This window comes from Protopterus annectens, chromosome 17.part0, assembly GCF_019279795.1.
Source record: "Protopterus annectens isolate FY-2018-M chromosome 17.part0, PAN1.0, whole genome shotgun sequence".
NCBI lineage: Eukaryota > Metazoa > Chordata > Ceratodontiformes > Protopteridae > Protopterus > Protopterus annectens.
In genome coordinates, this window is record NC_056751.1 from 781,861,210 (window position 1) to 781,883,888 (window position 22,679).

Sequence of the window (22,679 nt, forward strand, 5' to 3'; positions counted from 1 at the left end):
AAAGCAAGGGAGTTGAGTAAAATAAAATAAATACAAAAAATAATAATACTTAGACCTACAGACACACACTGCTGCTACCTTGGATATGGCCATCTGACATACACACTCAGATTAGGGCCATACACAGATTTACAGAGCTGAGTCTTTACACTGGTACATCATGTCCCTTATTCACTACTATCTTTGTGGAGAACAGTATCTTCCAGTGTACTGTATCTATGGTAACTGCCTTTAAAACAAACTGTGTTCACACACACACACACACACACACACACACACACACGCTGCATTATTTTTATCACATTACACATATTATGTGTGTATGATGGTATTTCTTCTTCTTCATATTAGGACAATAAAGTGCATTTTAAAATATGATCCTAGGCTCTCAATGGAAGGGGACATGGAAAGGCATAAGTGGAGACAAGACTAATCATATTCAGAGGCTTTGAAGTCCTGATCAGTTTAGCTCAATGTCAGATTTGCATTGGCCTTCATGATTCAAAGATGTTTTGCAATAATTGCATTAAAAAAAATAAAAAATAAAAATCTTCATGTCATATAATGTATCCTGTAGTAATTCAGAAAAAAAATGATGCAGATGCAGTCCACGGCCATGCTGTGTACAACAGTATGTAACTGGTAGCAACTGCAGCTTGCCCTTTCAACATCATAGAGTCAGTACTTGAATTTTGACAGAACTACTAGACATGAGAAAAATATCCTCTGATGGAGACATTCCCAGCTATGCAATAGTGGTATCACTTGTAACTGCCACTTATCTCACCTTCATCCACAGCACCATGACATCACACACTCTTAGGCTACACAATTGTATACAGTATTTATAATACAAATCCTGCACAGTCCCAGGCACATACCAGTTATCTACACAAGCAACTTATCATCATCATCATCATCTTCTTTCAGCTGTTCCCATTAGGGGTCGCCACAGCAGATCACCTGTTTCCATTTCTTCCTGACCTCTGCATCTTGCTCTGTCACACCAACCACCTGCATGTCCTCTCTCACCACATCCATAAACCTTATCTTAGGCCTTCCTCTTTTCCTGTTACCTGGTAGCTTCATCCTTAGCATCTTTTTCCCAGTATACTCTGCATCCCTCCTCAGCACATGTCCAAACCAACGTAATTGTGCCTCTCTGGCTTTGTCTCCAAACCTTCCAACCTGGGCTGACCCTCTAATATACTTATTCCTAATCCTGTCCACCCTCGTCACACCCAGTGCAAATCTTAACATCTTTAACTCTGCCACATCCAGCTTAAACTCCTGCCTTTTTGTCAATGCCACTGTCTCCAACCCATATAACATAGCTGGTCTCACTACCCTCTTGTAGACCTTCCCTTTCACTCTTACAGGTACTCATTTGTCACAAATCGCTCCTGACACTCTTCTCCACCCATTCCACCCTGCCTGTACTCTCTTCTTCACCTCTCTTCTGCACTCACCGTTACTCTGAACTATTGACCCAAAGTATTTAAACTCATCCACCTTCACCACCTCTACTCCTTGCATCCTCACCATTCGTCTATCTTCCCTCTCATTCACACACGTATATTCTGTCTTAGTCCTGCTGACCTTCATTCCTCTTCTCTCTAGAGCATATCTCCATCTCTCCAGGGTCTCCTCCACTTGTTCCTTACTCTCACTACAGATCCCAATGTCATCTGCAAGCATCATAGTCCACGGGGAATCCTGTCTGATCTCGTCTGTCAACCTGTCCATCACCATTGCAAATAAGAAAGGGCTCAGAGCTGATCCTTGATGTAACCCCACCTTCACCTTAAACACATCCGTCACTCCCACCACAGACCTCACCGCTGTCACACTACCCTCGTACATACTTTTCTGAAACTCCTGACTTCCTCATACAATACCACAACTCCTCTCTAGGCACCCTGTCATATGCTTTTTCTAAGTCCACAAAAGCACAATGCAACTCCTTCCGTCATTCTCTGTACTTCTCCATCAACACTCTCAGAGCAAAGATCACATCTGTAGTGCTCTTTCCTGGCATGAAACCATACTGCTGATAACTAATCATCACGTCCCTTCTTAACCTTGCTTCCACTACTCTTTCCCATAATTTCATACTGTGACTGATCAATTTTATCCCTCTGTAGTTACTACAGCTCTGCACATCACCCTTATTAGGCAATTTTGCATCAAGGGCTGGCACTGTCTTTGCACAGCTGTTTTTTGTTATCATCAGTTGTGATCCATGCAGTAGCAGCATATGCCATGTCATAACGGATTCCTCATTAATTCCAGTTCCAGTAAGTAAAAATATGCCAAGGGATGCAGTATTGGTTCCCATTAGAAGCAAAGTGTAACTCTGACATCATCCTCCAAAATATAAGTTTTACTCAGTATACTACAAATGTTTTTATAGTAGTAAATCCTTAATTATTTTATACATTTTCTTCCTTGTTTATACAAAGCTAACTGTGTAAAATAATGAGGAATACAGTTTTCAATGACAATTCTGATGAGCTACTCTTTAACAGCAATCTCTTCAGAATCATACAAAATTGTTAAGGAAATGTAGAAATAATCAGGAAGATAGGAGTTACACAACTGGCAGCTGATAGACTTTATCCCCAGTACTATGCTATGACTCACTGCCAGAGCTTGAAATGCAGACATATTTTAATCCTCTTCATCCACACAGCTATCAAGAAACTGTTTTTTCCATTTGATTTCAAGCAATAGCCTACTGTTAACACTTAAGTGGTAAAACTTATTTAGAACCATATCTGCAGAATCGGAAGACTGACCTGCTTCTTAACAATCAATTCTTACTTCCACCATGAGAATGAATGTGACAGAGAGCTTTCACCCAGATGGAGGAGACAATACATCAATTTAGTGCAGGCAAGGAAGCGAGTGGGATGAACAATTTGGCAAAAAAAAACATATTTAAAGTCATGAAGGGCAGTCGTAGAATTTTAGATTTCAGGTAAAAAGGTATGTATATGGTACTTTAGTGTATTGTTTTCTGTCACCCTTTATGACTGGGCTTGACAGCCCTTTAACAATAATGCAAATCTCATTAACTTGGAAATCGCCAGGTTCATCCTGTGGACTTAGTATGCTGTTTGTAGAAATATCCCATATAAATTTATTAATAAAATGAAATAACATACATGATCTCAATCCTTTTCCATGAAGAAATTGTGAGTATCTCAGCTTTTTTCTGTTAGTTTTTATTTTAATTTATTTTTGAATTAAATGCTACAGACAAAAAAATGAATTGTGGCAAAATAACAGAAAATTCATCTTTCAAAATAGCAACAGGAAGAGACAGACCCGTATCTGCAGAAATAAATATTTTAAGGTAGAAAATGATAAATGCTGACCTTTTCTATTCTGAACATGTTCCTCTTTTGTCACAGCTTGTCAGATGGAAGTTTAGATTCTGTTTTGCAAATTGCTGTTAATCTTGCTATATATCAGAAGAGCTATTTATTGCATTAAGGGCACGGCTGTGAACAATTGCAAAACATAAAGGAGATAATTAATCTTTTTGAACCTTCTAACTTCAGCAAACAATTGCATCAAGACTATTTACTGAAGGTAATCAGTTAAGTGCATTAATCCAGTCTGTATATTTTTCATTTGCAACACAGGGTGATACCTACAATAAATGGGATAAACAAGCAAAAACAAACAGCAAAGACAAACAGCAAATTATCCTTCTCTTTCTAAGTGAATGACATGAGTTTTTTATTTATTTGTTAACCAGGTAAATAAAAAGGTCATGACTGAAAAGAGTGTCTGGACCAGTTCACCTACCCATTTTTCATATAGTAAATAAATAAAATAAATAAACCTTATACTTCTCAGATCACTTCCAGCCATGATCTGAGGAAGGATACATTCAATGCAAATACAGAAATTGTTTCCAGTATGGCCAAACCATCAGTATGTTTTATGGAAGTGGGAAAAACCTATACTACAGGATGCAAGCTCATGCAAACATGGGAGGTACATGAAAACTTAAAGCAAAAAAATTATAAGAGCTCAAGGTTAAACCACAGAACTATGGCACCCCAAAAAGGGAACACTTCCTCAATATGAGGTGCTGAAGAGATACACAAATCAAGCTACATGGGGAAGAAATAATACTCACAGTCACTTTTCCTCACATCAAAACTGAATGAGCAACCTGTAGAGCATTGCTTTAACCTTCTTTGCATGAAAAACATTGACATCACTGCTGATTACACTGTAAATGTTTTTAAACTACAAAGCAATACTTTAGGCACTGAACATAATCATATGTAGCTGCTTCACTTATGAATCCATGAGTTACTACATGATGAGAGCCCATCTCACTGATTTACTACATGATGAACGCCCATCTCCCAGAGTTACTACACAATGTGAGCCCATCTCACTGACTTACTACATGATGAGAGCCCATCTCCCAGAGTTACTACACGATGAGAGCCCATCTCACTGAGTTACTACATGATGACAGACCATCTCACTGAGTTACTACATGATGAGAGCGCATCTCCCAGAGTTACTACACGATGGGAGCCCATCTCCCTGAGTTACTACATGATGAGAGCCCATCTCACTGAGTTACTAGACGATGAGAGCCCATCTCCCAGAGTTACTTGATGAGAGCCCATCTCACTGAGTTACTACACAATGAGAGCCCATCTCACTGAGTTACTACATGATGAGAGCCCATCTCACTGAGTTACTACATGATGAGAGCCCATCTCCCAGAGTTACTACACAATGTGAGCCCATGTCACTGACTTACTACATGATGAGAGCCCATCTCCCAGAGTTACTACACGATGAGAGCCCATCTCACTGAGTTACTACACGATGAGAGCCCATCTCACTGAGTTACTACATGATGACAGACCATCTCACTGAGTTACTACATGATGAGAGCCCATCTCCCAGAGTTACTACACAATGAGAGCCCATCTCACTGACTTACTACATGATGAGAGCCCATCTCACTGAGTTACTACACGATGAGAGCCCATCTCACTGAGTTACTACACGATGAGAGCCCATCTCACTGAGTTACTACACGATGAGAGCCCATCTCACTGAGTTACTACACAATGAGAGCCCATCTCACTGAGTTACTACACGATGAGAGCCCATCTCACTGAGTTACTACATGATGAGAGCCCATGTCACTGACTTACTACATGATGAGAGCCCATCTCCCAGAGTTACTACACGATGAGAGCCCATCTCACTGAGTTACTACACGATGAGAGCCCATCTCCCAGAGTTACTACATGATGAGAGCCCATCTCACTGAGTTACTACATGATGAGAGCCCATCTCACTGAGTTACTACACAATGAGAGCCCATCTCACAGAGTTACTACATGATGACAGCCCATCTCACTGAATTACTACACAATGAGAGCCCATCTCACAGAGTTACTGCACAATGAGAGCCCATCTCCCAGAGTTACTACATGATGACAGCCCATCTCACTGAGTTACTACATGATGACAGCCCATCTCCCAGAGTTACTACACGATGAGAGCCCATCTCCCAGATTTACTACACAATGAGAGCCCATCTCACTGAGTTACTACATGATGACAGCCCATCTCACTGAGTTACTGCATGATGAAAGCCCATCTCTCAGAGTTACTACACAATGAGAGCCCATCTCACTGAGTTACTACATGATGAGAGCCCATCTCACTGACTTACTACACGATGAGAGCCCATCTCCCAGAGTTACTACACGATGAGAGCCCATCTCACTGAGTTACTAAACAATGAGAGCCCATCTCACTGAGTTACTACATGATGACAGCCCACCTCCCAGAGTTACTACACGATGAGAGCCCATCTCCCAGAGTTACTACACGATGAGAGCCCATCTCACTCAGTTACTAAACAATGAGAGCCCATCTCCCAGAGTTACTACATGATGACAGCCCATCTCACTGAGTTACTAGATGATGAGAGCCCATCTCACTGACTTACTACATGATGAGAGCCCATCTCCCAGAGTTACTACATGATGACAGACCATCTCACTGAGTTACTACATGATGACAGCCCATCTCCCAGAGTTACTACATGATGACAGCCCATCTCACTGAGTTACTACATGATGAGAGCCCATCTCCCAGAGTTACTACATGATGAGAGCCCATCTCCCAGAGTTACTACATGATGAGAGCCCATACCACTGAGTTTAACTGATCGGCAGCTCAAGCCAAACAAATAATTTAAATACACATTTTTCCAGGGTACTGGACTACTACCTCCTGTCACCTCCATTGTGGTGGAAGTCCCTCCAAATGTATAAATGCTATCTCAGTTATCTTTACCCTCCCACCTTTTAAAACCACTCTGAAAGATTTCCTAGCTAGTATCTGGCATTGTTCATGCTCAAAACCAGGATAAATTATACCTCCTTACTCTCCCTTCTTCACTTACCTCCTTACTGCTATCTAATTCTCTTCCCTGACTGTCTCTCTAAATATACCATAAGCCTGTCTTCCTCTCACTTCATATTGCAGTTCCTGTTTGTAACAGACTAACTTACTTTTACTTTCTCTGCAAACTGCCTAAAATTTCTATAAACATTAAATTATTGTCATATACCTTTTGTTCTGTTTTTGACCAATGTTTTTATATTATCACAAATCTGTTATAATTATTTAAACTGCAGATGTTTTTCTTTTATTTTTGAAGATTAAAAAATTATTGTTCTCATAATGTTTTGTAATAATTTGGAGCTTTTCTTCCTGGACATCTGCTGAAAATGGGCTTCTAACCAGTCAAATTTTCCTGGTAATTAAATGTCAATGAATAAATAAATAAATAATAAATAGTCATTATGACTATATCTTATCCATAAAGCTCTGCTAATCATAATTCCATTTCCTATCCATGTCTCAACATTATAAACTGCTTCTTGGACTAAATGTTGTAGCATATTCTTGCATCTTTAAATATGCGTATATATTTGTTTTCAGCATATCCTTGTATTTGTAAATATGTTTTGTTCATTTTTATGTGATCCTATTCACCCAAACTGTGCTTGCAAATAGTTTACTGAAATCAGTACACTACCCTGGTAAAATATATAAGCAAATAAATAAATAAAATAAATAAATAAATATCTATATTTGCATAAATATGAAGAGAATGGAACCCCCCCAAAATAAAATTAGGAATTACTGTTGGTGCAAACTTACAAACTCCACCAGCAGTGATTTTCTGTTTTAAACCATAACTGGGAAATTCAGCATTAGAGGGATGTACATGGTAAGTTAAGTCCTCATTCAATAAGAACTCAGCAATGAAGAGAAGCCCAGCTAGCTTAATTATTGCCAATATCTAAAGCACTGCACCTTGGTGATTGTTAGGTCCAGGTGCAACACAATTCATCTAGGTACCACTTCTAGCCAATGAATGCATCATGAAATTTAATACAGAAAAGAATGGAGAATGGACTCATTTAAGCACTATACATAGTCACAAGGATGACAGACTGTAATTCATCCAAATTATCTTTGGGATTCAGAAACATTCATTGCATCATGATAAGTATCTGTGAGATAAGCAGTCATTATTTGGGTGTATGTAATTCATAGCTGCACTAAGCACAAGTGGGGAGGATGAGACTCATAGCAGCTCACAGTATATCCTAGTGGAGGTATAATGACATGACAATGAATAACAGCATTAAAATGAATGTCTCCGTGCATGCAAATTAGGATAAACAAGATCGTGGAGCAATTCAGAAATGTATAAATAGCACCCGTGGTCTGTGATCACCAGTGTTAATGACTGCAGTGAAATCTCAGTGTATAAGCCAGGGAAAAACAAGAATATATTAGAGGTTGCCACAACTTTAGTAAATGGGTTAATGTAATAGGTATGTATTGCCACTAGAAGCCATGGTGGTGCATGTGAGCACCTACACAGGTTCTATACTGTGTGACCATCCTTACCATTCCATCGCCTTCATGACTCTGACTTTGTGGACTATTACCACGTGGATAGGGACACCATAAAGGAGCTGGTGGACATGTGCCAGCCTTATCTGCAGGCTCATGGGGCTCTTAGATTACCTATCCCAATGCTAAGGTATGTCTGCTTTTATGTAAACCCACTACAGGGGCCTTTTAGTGACCAGCAAGGGACACAATGGGAGACAAGTGTTTGTGTGTGTGTGCGTGTGTGTGTGTGTTTGCGTGTGTATCTGTGTGTGTGTCTGTGTGCGGGGGGGGATATGCTGGGACACACCCAAAGCAGATGTTACAGTACTGTGAATTGCTCACAGACACAGGTCCAGAACATGCATATGACAGACATGCAGGCATCCCATTCATGCTCCCGTTGACAAGGCACTGTCTCTTCCAGTGTTGTCACAGGTAGTGATATGGCCATAGAGAGAAGTAGGTGTGCAGCATGACCGTGAGCAATGGCCTATTCCAGATGTGGCAGTGGCATGAGAACCACAGCTTCAAGGATGTTCTCTCCTCTCATATGTACCTCCACACTAAGTGCTGCAGTGGAAGTGGTGACACATTGTGACTGTGACCATCATCTTACATGTTCTAGATGACCACCCTCACTAGGGGCAGACATGGAGCTGTTATCTAATGGAGGCCTGCCACGCAATACAGAAGGACATGAGCTCTTGCCATGTGCTAGTAGGTGATTTATTCATTCTGCTATGTCACACATATGAGAAATGAACTTTCATAAATCATCCCACAAACCCTATAATACCCTATCATCTGTACAAAGATTTAGGTATTGCTAGCCTGTATCTCCATGATGATCTTGCACATATACTGGGTTACAGACATTGAAAAAGCTATTTCTTGGGGGAGGAGCGATGCCTAAGTCATCTCTAGGCACTAACATGCATATCTGCATCCCCATAGCATATGGAAATTGTGCCAAACAGTGATGGCTGAGCTACATGTGGGTGACCCTCCGCCATGACTGAGCATGTCTACATATGATATATGTGTATCTTGGATGGTGTCCACAGGGATAGAGTCTGTTTCCAGTACCCTGGTTAGAGAAGTCAGTCTGCACATTCCCAGGGTTCAGTACTGGCACTTTACTCACTGACTGTATCAGCTCTTTGCCACCATCATAATCAGAGATGGAGCCTCTTTATCATCATGCAGTGGCATTTCAGTGGTGCTGGAGTCCACTATCATCATGCATGTGGCATTTCAGTGGTGGTGGAGTAGGATAAAATACCACCCGTGAAGGCACCAAAGCACAAAATCTAGTACAAGTATAACTCATCACAAGTACTTTACTCCCACAGCAGAATTAATAGGCACTGTGAACACTATCAGTAATGGATAATATCATCTTGCCTTAACTTTTAAAGTTTTCCTTGTAGCTTGCAGCACTGATGCTTTTAAATTACAGAAAGCACACAAAGCCAGTTTCATGAACAGTAGTAAAGCGACTGGGCAAAATGATTAATGTCTTACTAGAGAAAGAGCAAAACACATCTGGGATTTTGCCAGTGGATACTCCACGGCCATGCTGCAGGTCCATTCCTAAGTTCCAAAGCAGAGTGTCCAGAACCTCCTTCATCTCCATTATTGTTTTTATATTTCTTGATCCCCTCAGGCCTCATTGATATTGACCCATACATCGTGGATACTCCAGGGCCATGCTGCAGGTCCATTCCTATGTCTAATACATCGTGGATACTCCAGGGCCATGCTGCAGGTCCATTCCTATGTCTAATACATCGTGGATACTCCAGGGCCATGCTGCAGGTCATTTCCTATGTCTAATACATCGTGGATACTCCAGTGCCATGCTGCAGGTCCATTCCTGTGTCTAATACATCGTGGATACTCCAGGGCCATGCTGCAGGTCCATTCCTATGTCTAATACATCGTGGATACTCCAGGGCCATGCTGCAGGTCCATTCCTATGTCTAATACATCACTGTAGGAAATTAATGATTATGATCCTCAAAGCAGAGTGTCCAGAACCTCCTTCATCTCCATTATTGTTTTTATATTTCTTGATCCCCTCAGGCCTCATTGATACTGACCCTGTCCAGAATGCCCCATGTCCACACTAGGTCTACCAGCATTCTTCTAACCCCCCCCCACATGGACTTAATATGATGTTGCTGGCATCTGTCATGGATCTTGAGGGCATCCTAGAGGCTCGTCCATCTATGCTTCTATACAGTGTTTTTTTTATTGTTTGTTTTGTTTATATGCCATACCCATTTTTCCCTTTCCCTGACCTTCCTGCTTTTCCATTATTGGAGGTTTGACTGACAGACTACCTCCTATCTCCCTACCTCTCCATGCAAGATGGACAACATGAGTTTGTAACTAATGACTTAGGTTGGTGGCCCTACGTCTGAATGGGAAAGGGGTATAACCATAAGATGCCACCCATGATGCCCATGGGCATGGCCATGGCTTCCAGTGGCACTGTTTTCATGCAGGGCACCATGTTGGTACTCTAAGGAGACTAAGATTGTCCTGTTTTTCCTGCATAGAGACTACCAGGAACATTTGACTTGGGACTTATAAGAAACTACCCAGTATAAGGTAGATTCAAGGTTCTGATTTTCTAGAGCAGTTACTAATGCCACTGGCATTGCGTGACCTGGTCAACAGAGCAGGCATCACTGCAGTGACCTACAGAAGTGTCTTCTTGACCTTCTTAACCAATCAGAAGAAAAGACCAAGTGCTCCGTAGAAATGTATCAGTAGAACTGAGGTCCCCTGCGGGAGTGTAGGTCAATAATATATATATATATTTGTTGCAGGGACATTGTTTGGGATTACATATCAGTTTCTATGCCATAACCAGTTGAGAGCAGATTATGCAGTTGTTAAGCTCTAGCCAGTTCAGCTGTTTTTAAGGCTTGGCAGTGCTGAGCTCAGTGTGCAGTGTTGGTATCAAATTTAGCTACTTTGTTGTAACCGGCTAGTCTGGATTTTAGTGTAGAGCTTGGGTTTGTAAGGATAGGTGAGGCATATAAGAGAGCTTGATTAGCATAGGATGAGGCAAGGGTTTTTCTTGCTGGATCTGTAAGGTACTGTTTGTCTTGTAAAGGGAGTCAAGTTTCTGGTAGATGTTTTTTAATTGCTTGAAGAATATGTTGATTACATTTAAAATTGTCATCTATTACAATACTTAGTAATTTAATCTGTGGTACTACCACAATTTGTTTATTAATTGCAGATGTAACCACAAAAGATTGTTTTTGATGGATATGATGTTTTGCAGTGAAGAGTATCAGTTTTGTTTTATTAGAATTAAAGAGTAAGTTTGAATTTTTCAGTTAGGTTTCAATTAAAGTGAAATATTTTTGAACAATATCTTGTAGTCTGGATATTGTGGGGGCTGTACATAGTAAAGTAGAATCATCTGTGTATTGTACTATATTTGCTTTGTGTATGGCAGTGTGAAGCTTGTTTATAAAACTATTAGAGAGAAGACATCCTACTATAGAGTCCTGATGCACACCTATGGTAACTGCAATAGAGGAAGAGAGGTCCAGTTACCATTTGACTGCTTGTTGCCAGATAGATAACAAAAGGACTAATTAAGGGAGGAATGAGAGAGACCTACAGAAGAGACTTTAGTAAGTAAATGTTGGTGTGATATAGTGTTGAAAACCTTAGATAAGCCTAGGAACACAGGTGAAAATAGGTTACCATTGTTCCTATGCTGGTTTATAGTGTTAGTAAAGTAAAAGAGGGCAGTGCTTGTGCCGTGGTGAGGTCTGAAACCATGCTGTGTTTCCGAGAGCAGGTTATTTAAATTTAGGTGATGCAGAATCTGACCACAGGGAGCAGTACACAAACCCAGGCAGACTAAGCAGAGATTCACATGTTTGGTTAAGTATATAGAGAGGAAGCTGCAAGATACTCTAATAAAAGAATAAAAGGAGGTGGGAGTTGTCTGAAAATCACAGCAAAGCAAACGGTTTGTCCTCTTTCAGTGTTGGGTAAGATAACAAGCTATACATTGGCTATTATTTTGGATAACACAAAAACCTGCTAAACTGATTGCCCATTATTATGGGCTGTAATGCATACAAATGATACAGGAGCTGTTGGAGATTCTATGGAGCCATGTTCTCTAGTACAGAGTTTGGACCAGTACAGCTACCTACTTCAGGTGAGTGTACCTAGACACTCAGCTGTCCCTATAGTCTGATTCTACAACTATAAGTCTTAACGTATATTAACTTTACTGGATTACACATACATGTATCTATTTTGATGGTACATTGTCTGTCCTTTCAAGGATGGACTTCAGGCTTGGGTGTCAGTTGCTGGACAGTGATAGTTCTTATGCAGACCATGCAGTGTACTAGATAGGCCTGGTTTGGTCAGGGTCAACAGAGTATGAGTAGTGATGGCTGAAAGGGATTTCATCATCATTCATGAATAAATACAAATAAATAAATAACATGAGTAAAAATAAAGCAAGCTCAATATTTGTGAAAGTGTTAAGTCTTCCAAGACATCTGCCAAATGTCAGAGGACTCATCCACTGGAGTTAATGATTCCACATCAGAATCAGAGTATCAAGAAGTGCATAAAACTTTGGTTCAAAGAAGACAGCTACAAATCGCAGTACAATGCTGAAGAAAGAACATTAACAATGGAAACAGATACAGCTACTCCTGTATGTGGTCACAGTAGAAAGATACACATGCTGCTGTGTTTTATCCACTTTCGGCAAATGTATTCTGAGGCCCATAGGTTTGAAGCTTAGAACCTTGATATAACTCCAAGCTGATATTTTTTGTTACCCATTGAGACAGTCAGGAGCTGCAGTTTCATGACCCACATTAATTCTACTGATTAATATTCAGGGAAGATGTCCCTAAAAGTATACAACAAATATACAGTGCTGCCTCAGGTTATGAGCAACATCTGTCATACATGATCAAGTGTTGCACTGTACAGCTGCATAGTTAAATTAAAACAATGGCTTCCCAGGAATTCCCTTACCATGTATCTGGCCAGTGTCTTACCATGGTATCTTACCAACAGCAAATGAAATTTCTTAAGAGTGTTTTGAATTCATACAATCAGAATTTTATGGTTATATACCACCAGGCAAAGCCATTTGGCACACTGAAACTTTCAATTACAAAACAATATTAAAATGAGCCAGTTGCAATGTGTTAAATAATTGTAGTCATTGCAAAGAAGTCATTCTCTGAAAGGCTGATAACAACAGGCAATAATTCTTAACTCTTGTATACATTATTAGGTAGTCAGTTATGTGTTTTTGAAATTGAACAATGAAAGTCTTTATTTGAAGTAAATACAATTAAGCAATGCATTTTGAAGATTCAGTATACAAGTAATTGTATTCTAAAACAAGGAAGTAAAAGTTAAATAAAAGATTAAAATAAACAACTTGCATTTAGAAAAGCACTGGCAATGCCATTAAGCAATGGATTTTTAAGATTCAGTATACAAGCAACAGTGTTCTTGAACAAAAAGTAAAAAATTAAAAAAAAAAAAAGTTTAAAATAGACAGTTGAAATAAAACAAACAAAAAAACACTAACAGCTATCTGGTCCCACAACCACCTCTAGCTGGTTTACTGTAACCTTGTACTAACTTAACGATAATATAACAGAAAATTCATAGACAGCATTTTGTAGACATTAGTTTAATACTTCTGGCCAGCACTTTTTCTCTCTTCAGTCCATAATACCTTCATCACATTTCAAGAGGCAAAGACTCTATCTGACTAAGTGGAGTAGATCTGACGTGAACTCTTTTAGAAGAGGATCACCTAAAGAAATCTGAATGCTTAAACAGAATGAGGAACCACGGGAAAATGTATAGTTAGTGATTCGGGGCTTCAGATGCAAGCATCATGCTTGTAAAGTCACACAGCTCTGTATGTCCCAATCCATATGGCAAAACACACTCACGTGCACACACACACACACACACACACACACACACACACACACAAAATCCCATGATAGGAAGTGATAGTCTTTAAAAAAAGTATCCTCTCTCTAACTCTAATGCATTTTATAGAAAAAAAACTGCACAGTTGTTATGGAACTTCAACTATTTTTTACAACATTCTTGGAAATAATTACAGATTTCATACAACTTCTGCATTTTACATCTTTGATAAAAAGCTTTAAATGCGTATAACCTCACATCTCTGTTTTGAAAACAGTTACCACAGCTTAGTACAACATTAGTAAACCATATGTATGTCAAAATCATTACTGAAGAAAATTAACAAATGACTTTCTGATTATAGAATGAATCTTTGCTCCATAATTTTGGAAGATGTTACTTAATGTATTTATTGCTTATTTTATATCACTTATATTTATTTATTTATGTGTGTATGTATGTATGCATGCATGCATGTATTTATGTATGGATGGATGTTTATATTATTATAGCAATAACTCTTGGCTGGATGTGGGTAATGCTGGATTTATCCACATTTGGTATAGATTGGTCATAGGTTCATAGGTTCATAGGTTGTTACTAGGTTATCGGTCCTAGGGCCTATACAAGCCTAGCCATAACAATTCCCTGGCTATTTCTTCCCACACTATTTACTTCCCTGGATCCCTGTCTAGCAGGGCGACTGATGTGATCCCCGGGGTGAATTTCCTTTCTCCCATTCAATCGTCAAAGTTCCTTTTGAAGAGGACCAAAGAGGCACTCTGCTTGACATGTATGGGCAGTCTATTCCTGAGTCTGGGGAGCCTCTGGGTCAAGAACCTATCCCTCTATTATGTTGTGTTTATTGTGATGACAAGGTTTAGATCCCTGGAGCATGTGGCTCTGAGGGATTGGGATTTCTTTAAGTGTAGCATGTCCAATAGCTCTGGGTTTGGCATGGCCTTATATGTTAAGCAGTGATCGCCTCTGAGTAGATGATATGTGACAGAGTATAGCTGGAGTTTTTTAAGGCGGTCAGCATAGGGCATCTGCTTTAGGCTTGTAATTCTTTTAGTGAGGTATTTCTGTGGCCTTTCCAGTTGTTGCAGATGTCTTGAGAAATACATACCAAATGAGGCATTGTATTCTATAGTGGGTCTAATGAGGGATGAGTACAGTGGACAATGACCTCATTTTTTCTGGATGAAAAGCCCTTAGTGATACGGTGTGCCACATAGAAGGATTTTCTGACTGCTGTGGCGATGTGGTTATCGAAGGTGAGACCACTATCCACCTGTGTCCCCAAGTCTCTTATCACACTTTCAGTGTTTAGTGTACTGCCACCTATGTGGTAATTCATGGGTATATGTTTTTTTTCCCAAAGGGGATAACTATACATTTCTTGGCATTGAGCTTGAGCGCATGGCTCTGGCACCAAGCATCTGTTTCTGTAAGGCCATTTTGTAGAGTATCCACATCATTTGGGGATTCAATAATGGCTCCCAGTTTGCAGTCACCTGCAAACTTTGTTAGCCAGAGTCCCTTAGTTTTGGCCTGTACTTCAGAGAAGTAGATGCCAAATAAGAGCGGTCCCAGGACTGAACCATGAGGTACTCCACTTGTCACTTGTATGGAGCTGGATTTGGAGTCAGCTACTTTTACAGTGTGGATTCTGTCAGTAAGCCAGTTGGCAACCCATCAAGTGATGTAGGGATTAATACCCAGCTTAGCAAGTCTATCTATGATTCCAGAGTGGGGTATGGTGTCAAAGGCCTTGGTGAGGCCCATGTAGACTGTGTGGACTGCCTTACCCTTGTCCATGGCTCTGGAGACTGATTTGAAGAAGTCACTTGGGTTCAGGAGACAAGATCAGCCCTTCATGAAACCAAACTGGGTGGGGTCCGGTGTTTGAAGGTTGCCAATGTCTTTGTTTATAAGTTCCATGATAATATGTTCCATGGCCTTGCAAATCAAGCTCATCAGACTGATGGGGCAGTAGTTCCCGGGATCCAAGGTGGATCCCCCCTTGTGGAGTGGGATAACTGTAGCTATGCACCACTCATAAGGGCCCAACTGTAGATAAATCAGCATTATACCTAGTCATATGTTAATGCTATTATACACTGACAATTATTTAAAAAAAATTACTTACTTTTCTTAAATAATGTCCTTGTATAATGGTGCTTTGTTCTTCTGTATCCTGGGGCTTTCATGATATACTGTGCATGTGTATAAGACTTACGTTCCCACTCTTACACAGTACATCAGTGCTTTGGAAAGGAAGCAATGGAGAAAGAAAGATCAATGTTGCCTTTTTTTTTTATATAAAGTTTGAAATCTGGGCACTTCAGAGGTGCAAGGGAGACAAGACAGAGAAAATACAAGGAACATCAAGTATGTTTCTTTAGCTTTGCATAACATACCTGATTTTCCTTGTATTTTTCTCTGTCTTTTCTCCTTTCTATCTCTGAACTATCTGGATTTCAGACTTTGATTTATTTATTTTTTTTAAGGTCAATAAAACTGAAAAGCAGTAGAATGTATTAATAGAAGATGTCAGGGCTACTGGACTGTTTTCTATCAGTATATCCTTGATTTACAAGGGGCACACTGGTTGAGCTGACCAATCAACGTGCACATTTTTGAATGTTAATGGCCAGTCATTGTATAATATTAGCTCCCCAGAGAGTATTCATGTCTTTCACTTTTAAATATGATAAAATTAAATATTGCCTTATAGACAAGATGGACATCACCTCTAAGAAACAGAATGTAACAACAGTTCCTGAATCTTTTTCAGATAGTTCAAGCTCTCCAAATCTGGGTTTTGCAAGTAATAAATTATTGTACATTATCATGTTTTTCATTGCTTAAAGATCACCGAATGAAGGGTTTTATTCAGTAATGTGTCTTATAAGTGAGATACAGAATAGTACAATGAACTCCCTGATGGGAGTAGTGATGCTCTTTAGAAGTAAAAGTCACAGAATATAACTTTCTGATTGTCGCAGATGCACACTGTTTAAACTGCTGAATACCATTATATCTAGATTTTTATAGATATGAAATTGTAGTTAACTGAGGTCATTTTTGTCAAATCATGTGCTGTTTTTACTGACATTAAAGACAAAGGTCATTAGTATTGAAGCAAGTATTGTATTGTTTTCCGACCATCTTTGAAAGTGTAAGTATCTTATGTTACCCAGTCTGCAGTCATCGTCATATTTAGTTATTCTACATGCTTATAAAACACTCTGAACAGAAATGATTCCTGATTACAACCCTGTAAAGCACAAGTGGTGATCCTCACTGAGGCAGACAGGTCCCTGTAGAGCACCAGTGATGATCCCCACTGAGATGGACAGGTATCCCTCCCCAATAACACATTGCATCATGTTGCATAACTGCTGTTTCTCCATTGAATTGCATGTGAATAAACATTTATTGCATTTCATTTACCAGTTATTGGCTCTGTGGAACAGAGCTGAATGCAATGGTGCATTAGGTGCATTCAGGGCCTCCGGAAGTTTTCAAAACATGGACGCTACCTCCCAAAACAAACATACACAAAAACAATTTTTTAGGATCATGCATAAATAGACATGTTATTTTGGATTCAATTTCCTCATTGTTTTAAATAATCATAATTTAAACCATCTAAAAGATTGCTTTAAATTATATCTATTGTTTAATATTGCTACATTTAAGCATATTTTAGCTTTGTAGTCTTGAGCATTTTTATGGCAAGAGTGACAGCCGACAACTTTATGTTTTGGATAATGAAATCTAAGACAGCTGCAAGTAAATGAATAAATGGAATGTATCAGGACTGATGTTACACTTGCATGCTTTATAACATACTGAGAAATCAACTTGCTCTATTAAATCCCCCTTCAATACGATGGTTAGGTGATGGCACAACTGACAATCTGGTACACCTCCAGCATTCCACATTCCAGTGAAATATCTTAAAGAATGTCTAAATATAAGTAAATACACATAGTAAGCAGACTCTAACTCCAGAAAGGAAGCCATGCACCAATATTTTAAAAACCACTGCAAATGCCTTTATTTTAACCTTACAAATTCACAATTAGCTTTTTGTCTAAAACAGAAAATAGACGCCATCAAAATAAAATAATACAGCCATGGAAGTGTTTTTATAATAAAACAACTGATTAATTGACAATTAACCAATTAATCAATTGTAGAAGCTTAAAGGCACCCATTCTAAATTTGTGAATATTCAAATAAACACACTGAAAGATCTGAAGGCAAGCCATACCAAAAATAAAAATATATATGTCCAAGTAAAGCAAAGTTTTGCCACCAGGGTGGAGGTAAAAGATCCAACTGTTTAATAAAATGCAATAAAATAACACACTTCAAAAAACAGGATAAATCTTGATAAGACAAACAGGACAAGTGCATTCAGCTATCTAAGCCCATATCTCTCAACTGTCCAGATTTTCACAGAATGTCCAGATTTTTGCCTCATATGTTTAGTCTGTTCCTCACAAAAGTTGTGGTTTTCTGGATTATTGTGACAAATCAATAAGGACTGACTTCACTAAATAATGACAGACATTTCGGTTTCATACTTCATATCTAGCATGCATCCCAAACATGTATATTCAAATATATTAAAAGGACAGTTCTTGAGAACTTCAAAATTATGTACAGATGACACCAGTTATAATGCTGAGATTGAACATCTGTCACAGAATCTTAAGCAACGTGGTTACAACAGTAAATAAATTAATAGAGCAAGTGATAGTAAGGCTTTGGAACAGTCCTTAGGAAGACTGTATTACTCTAAGCAAGACAATACAGAGGGAGTAAATCAAAAACTAAGAACTAACACTACAGAAAGGAGGATTAGGCTTTTGTTAATACTCAGCAATGATGCTGAGCAAATATGTCAGGTAATAAAAAACAACTGGAAAATTCTACCAGCAGATCCTAATGTCAGGAGAATAGTTGGGGAGCATCTGAAGTTTTGTTTCAGGAACAGGAAGAACCTAAAGCAATTATTGTGCCAAGATGTTCGGAGGAGACCAAAGTTACAGTCGTATCTAGCAATGAGCAAAACATGCCTATTAGCAATTATATAGTCCCTACCTATATCTATGTACCTGCAATAGGCACATGCTTCACATTTAACTATTCCTGGGTTCCTGCCGTACAATTTATGCTCTTTCTCCAATATATTTTTAAGTTAGCCCCTTTTCTATACACAACTGTTGGTAGGGTGCCCAATTTAGATCTATGATCTATGTCTGTAACTCAAAAAGTGTGGTATATTTAGCAAGATGTCAACTCTGTCTGGTGTTTTATATCGGTAAAACTGATCGTAGGTTCAAAGAAAGGATCTATGAACACGTTTATAGTATAAATAGAAACAGAGAAAATAATGCTTTGGCCAACCACGTTAGGGACAACCCTGGACACCACATTAGGGATAACCCTGGACACCATGTTAGGGACAACCCTGGACACCACATTAGGGACAACCCTGGACACCACGTTAGGGACAACCCTGGATGCCACATTAGGGACAACCCTGGACACCACGTTAGGGACAACCCTGGACACCACACTAGGGACAACCTTGGACACCACATTAGGGAAAACCCTGGACACCACATTAGGGACAACCCTGGACACCATGTTAGGGACAACCCTGGACACCATATTAGGGACAACCCTAGACACCACGTTAGGGACAACCCTGGAACCCACATTAGAGGCAACCCTGGGCACCACGTTAGGGACAACCCTGGACACCACGCTAGGGACAACCCTGGACACCACATTAGGGACAACCCTGGACACCACTTTAAATTTAAGGTGATCAACCAGGTGATGGAGAGCCCTAGATGTGGGCATATATCCCTTTTACTCGAAAGACAATAGTTATGGTGGCAACTTACTTTAAGTGCAGATGGTTATCCAGGTCTTAATGACCAGTGTTCTGTTATGTGTTTACTCAACCTTAAATGTTGATTACACTGAATGAATTTAAGAAATTCAGTATAGAATGTTCTTATAAGACAATGTTTTATGTACTTATAGGTTTGTATGGATGCAGCTTTTTATTTTTGATTTTTTTATATATTAATAATGCTCCACTTTGTGCTTAAAATTCTTTTAAAGTATATGTAAATATATTTATAAATATGTATATCCCTTTCAACAACCAGTTTTAAACTTGTGATGCAATGCATTTTATTGGTCATATGATTTCCTGGTTATATAAGGAGGGGTTTTACTGTTTGAATTTGTCTGAAAAAGTTCATTTGATTTGAGTGAATGAAAGCGCTCACATATTAAAGTTTTGGTTTATCTTTGGAGCTGTGGCCATTTTTACTTGTTTTTATTAGTGCTTTATTTGTTGTATTTTTGCTGGCCGGTTCATTTGTTAGGGCATGGCTAATGAAGGTGAACTTAATACCCCTAATTTGTTCTCACAAACACAAAATGAGAACAATGTTGCTGCATCTATAACAAACCTTACAAGGATTGTACATACTTTATCACAGAAGGTGGATGACTCAAATAACAGGCTGCTGACTAATGAGACTATGGAAGAAGAACTGTGCAAACCATACCCGATGTGAGTTTATCTAATGTGGCTTCATCCTCGGTTACTGAACTCCCTAGTTTGCACATGGGACAAACATCCTCCATTGAATTACCCTAGAGAGCTAACTATGACAAACAGCCAAATGAAAGACTGAGTTATAACCTGCATGGAGGTGAACTGCCATGTAGGCTCATTGGAGTTGCAGAGCTAAGGGAATGGTTGGAGCATGATTTTTTCCTTGGGCTACAACAGGATAATCCTAATGCTACAGTGGAACAACTTGTCAGTGGCACTGCTATCAGAACTTTACTGAAGTAGTTTGATACAAGTTTGCTTAAATATAGAAAGACTCAGTTGGAAATAATGTATCTAGAAGAATGTCTGAAATGTGAGCAGGTATCAAAATGGTTAAGGTATTGTCCCTATCCAATGGGGGTTATACCAAACTCCCAGTTTCACTTAGAACTGGTTTCATTTTTTAACCAACAGGGGCTTAGCTTAATGAAAATGGTGGTCTCTAATTATAAAAAGAAAATGCTGAGCTGTTTAATGAACTGTTAATGCTGGAGGATAGCATTAAAACCAACACTGACTTTGATAGATACAAATTTGAATATAACTTTTGAGTCCATTTATGCCTTGATTTTAAAATATAAAGCTACAAAAATCAAGAAACTACAGAGAGACCTTGATGACTACATTAATGGGCTGGCTTTCCCACACCCAAAACTGCCCATCAAGAGTAGCAAAGCCCCTGTAAATAAACCACAATGCTTTGTTAATACTGATGTGCATGAGGAGGCTGAGATGGATCCACCCACTATTAGATGATAAAACTGCAAAACTCAGAGGTCGAAATGAAGAAAAGGCTGGCTGATTATGAAACTGCACAAGAACAGATGTTTGAAAAAAATAATAGAATTAGAGGACAGACCACATAGAGAAAACCTGAGATTTTCTGCTGTACCTGAGAAGCTGGAAGGAACAGACTGTTTTAATTCCATTAAAACACAAATAAGCAACTGGACTGGTATTCCACAACAGGAATTGTTAATTGAAAGGACACATAATGTGTAAGCTCCAACTCTGGCTACGAGAAAACAACCTAGACCTTTAATAGTAAAAATGCAATCTTACCAGCAGAAGGAGTTGATTCTGACAAAAGTGTGGCAGAAGACCAAAATACTAAAAGTAGAAGACAGCAGAGTGTTTGTGGAAAATAACTACTCATTGTACACCAGGCAAAAAAGGAATACATTTATTTCATTATATAGGGAATATTGAGAAGCAGGCATGAGATTCAAACTGCTGTACCCAGCTATCTTCAAAATATTTTTCCCTGGAGAAATAAAAACATTTTAATGATGTACATAATAAGGAAGAAATACAAACGTTTGTCCAAGAAAAATGAGCTGTGAAAAAGAAGGAGATTCTGCTTCTTGTTCTTCTGGTAATAAAGACTCAGAGAGACTGTGCCAGTTAAACATTTCCCAGTGTTTTAACACAAAATGCTTGAGAGAGGGAAAATGTACAGGAGTTAACTAGAAGAATCTAGAGTGCATTGGAACTGAAGCAGAGACAGAGTTTGGGAGATGGAAATGATCAGGAATAGAACAAGAAAATCTGAAAATATTGCACTTTCTTTGACTTTGTTAAACTTGTACGGGACTCTAAAGCATATGCCCTACTTCATGTCATTAATGTCAGTAATGTGGCATTACAAAGCAATAACTATATTTGTGAAACAGGAGAGAACAAGAAAATATGGAAATATGGGACTTGTTTTGACTTTGCTGCACTTGTAGGGGACTCTAAAGCATATGCTCTACTTCATGTCATTAATGATCAGAAAAATACTCAAGAGAGGGGAAGGGGAGGGAGAGAGTTAACTGTAAGTAAAACATTCTTTTCTTAGCAGTATTACATAAAGGGTACATGATTTTCTCTACATGTTATAAAGTAAAGTTTGTTCAGTTATTTTAAGTATAAAGGTATAGGTGCTTCTGCTTATTCTTTTTGTTTCTTTCTCCCTTCTTCTCTCTTTCTCCTTGTTCAGTTTTAAGAAATGTAGGCACTGCAATTTAAAAAAAAGGTTCTGGTTAAAAAGAAACATTTGTGTGCTTTTTTTCATTCTTGTATAGGGGAATGAGTG

The 22,679-nt window shown here is 38.9% G+C and overlaps 1 protein-coding gene across 2 annotated transcripts in view; it reads right to left on the reverse strand.

The window, feature by feature from the left end:
- Window positions 1-22,679, reverse strand: part of LOC122791265 (C1q-related factor-like) — a 618,865-nt gene that overhangs the window by 98,602 nt on the left and 497,584 nt on the right. Inside the window, exon 4 of one of the 2 annotated variants that reach the window (XM_044058937.1) lies at window positions 3,381-3,506. The exons of the other annotated variant lie outside the window; for it this stretch is intronic. Within the exon in view, the coding sequence (XP_043914872.1) occupies window positions 3,381-3,398 (18 nt within the window). The 5' untranslated portion in view covers window positions 3,399-3,506. The remainder of the gene's footprint in view (window positions 1-3,380; window positions 3,507-22,679) is intronic. 2 annotated transcript variants of the gene reach the window in all.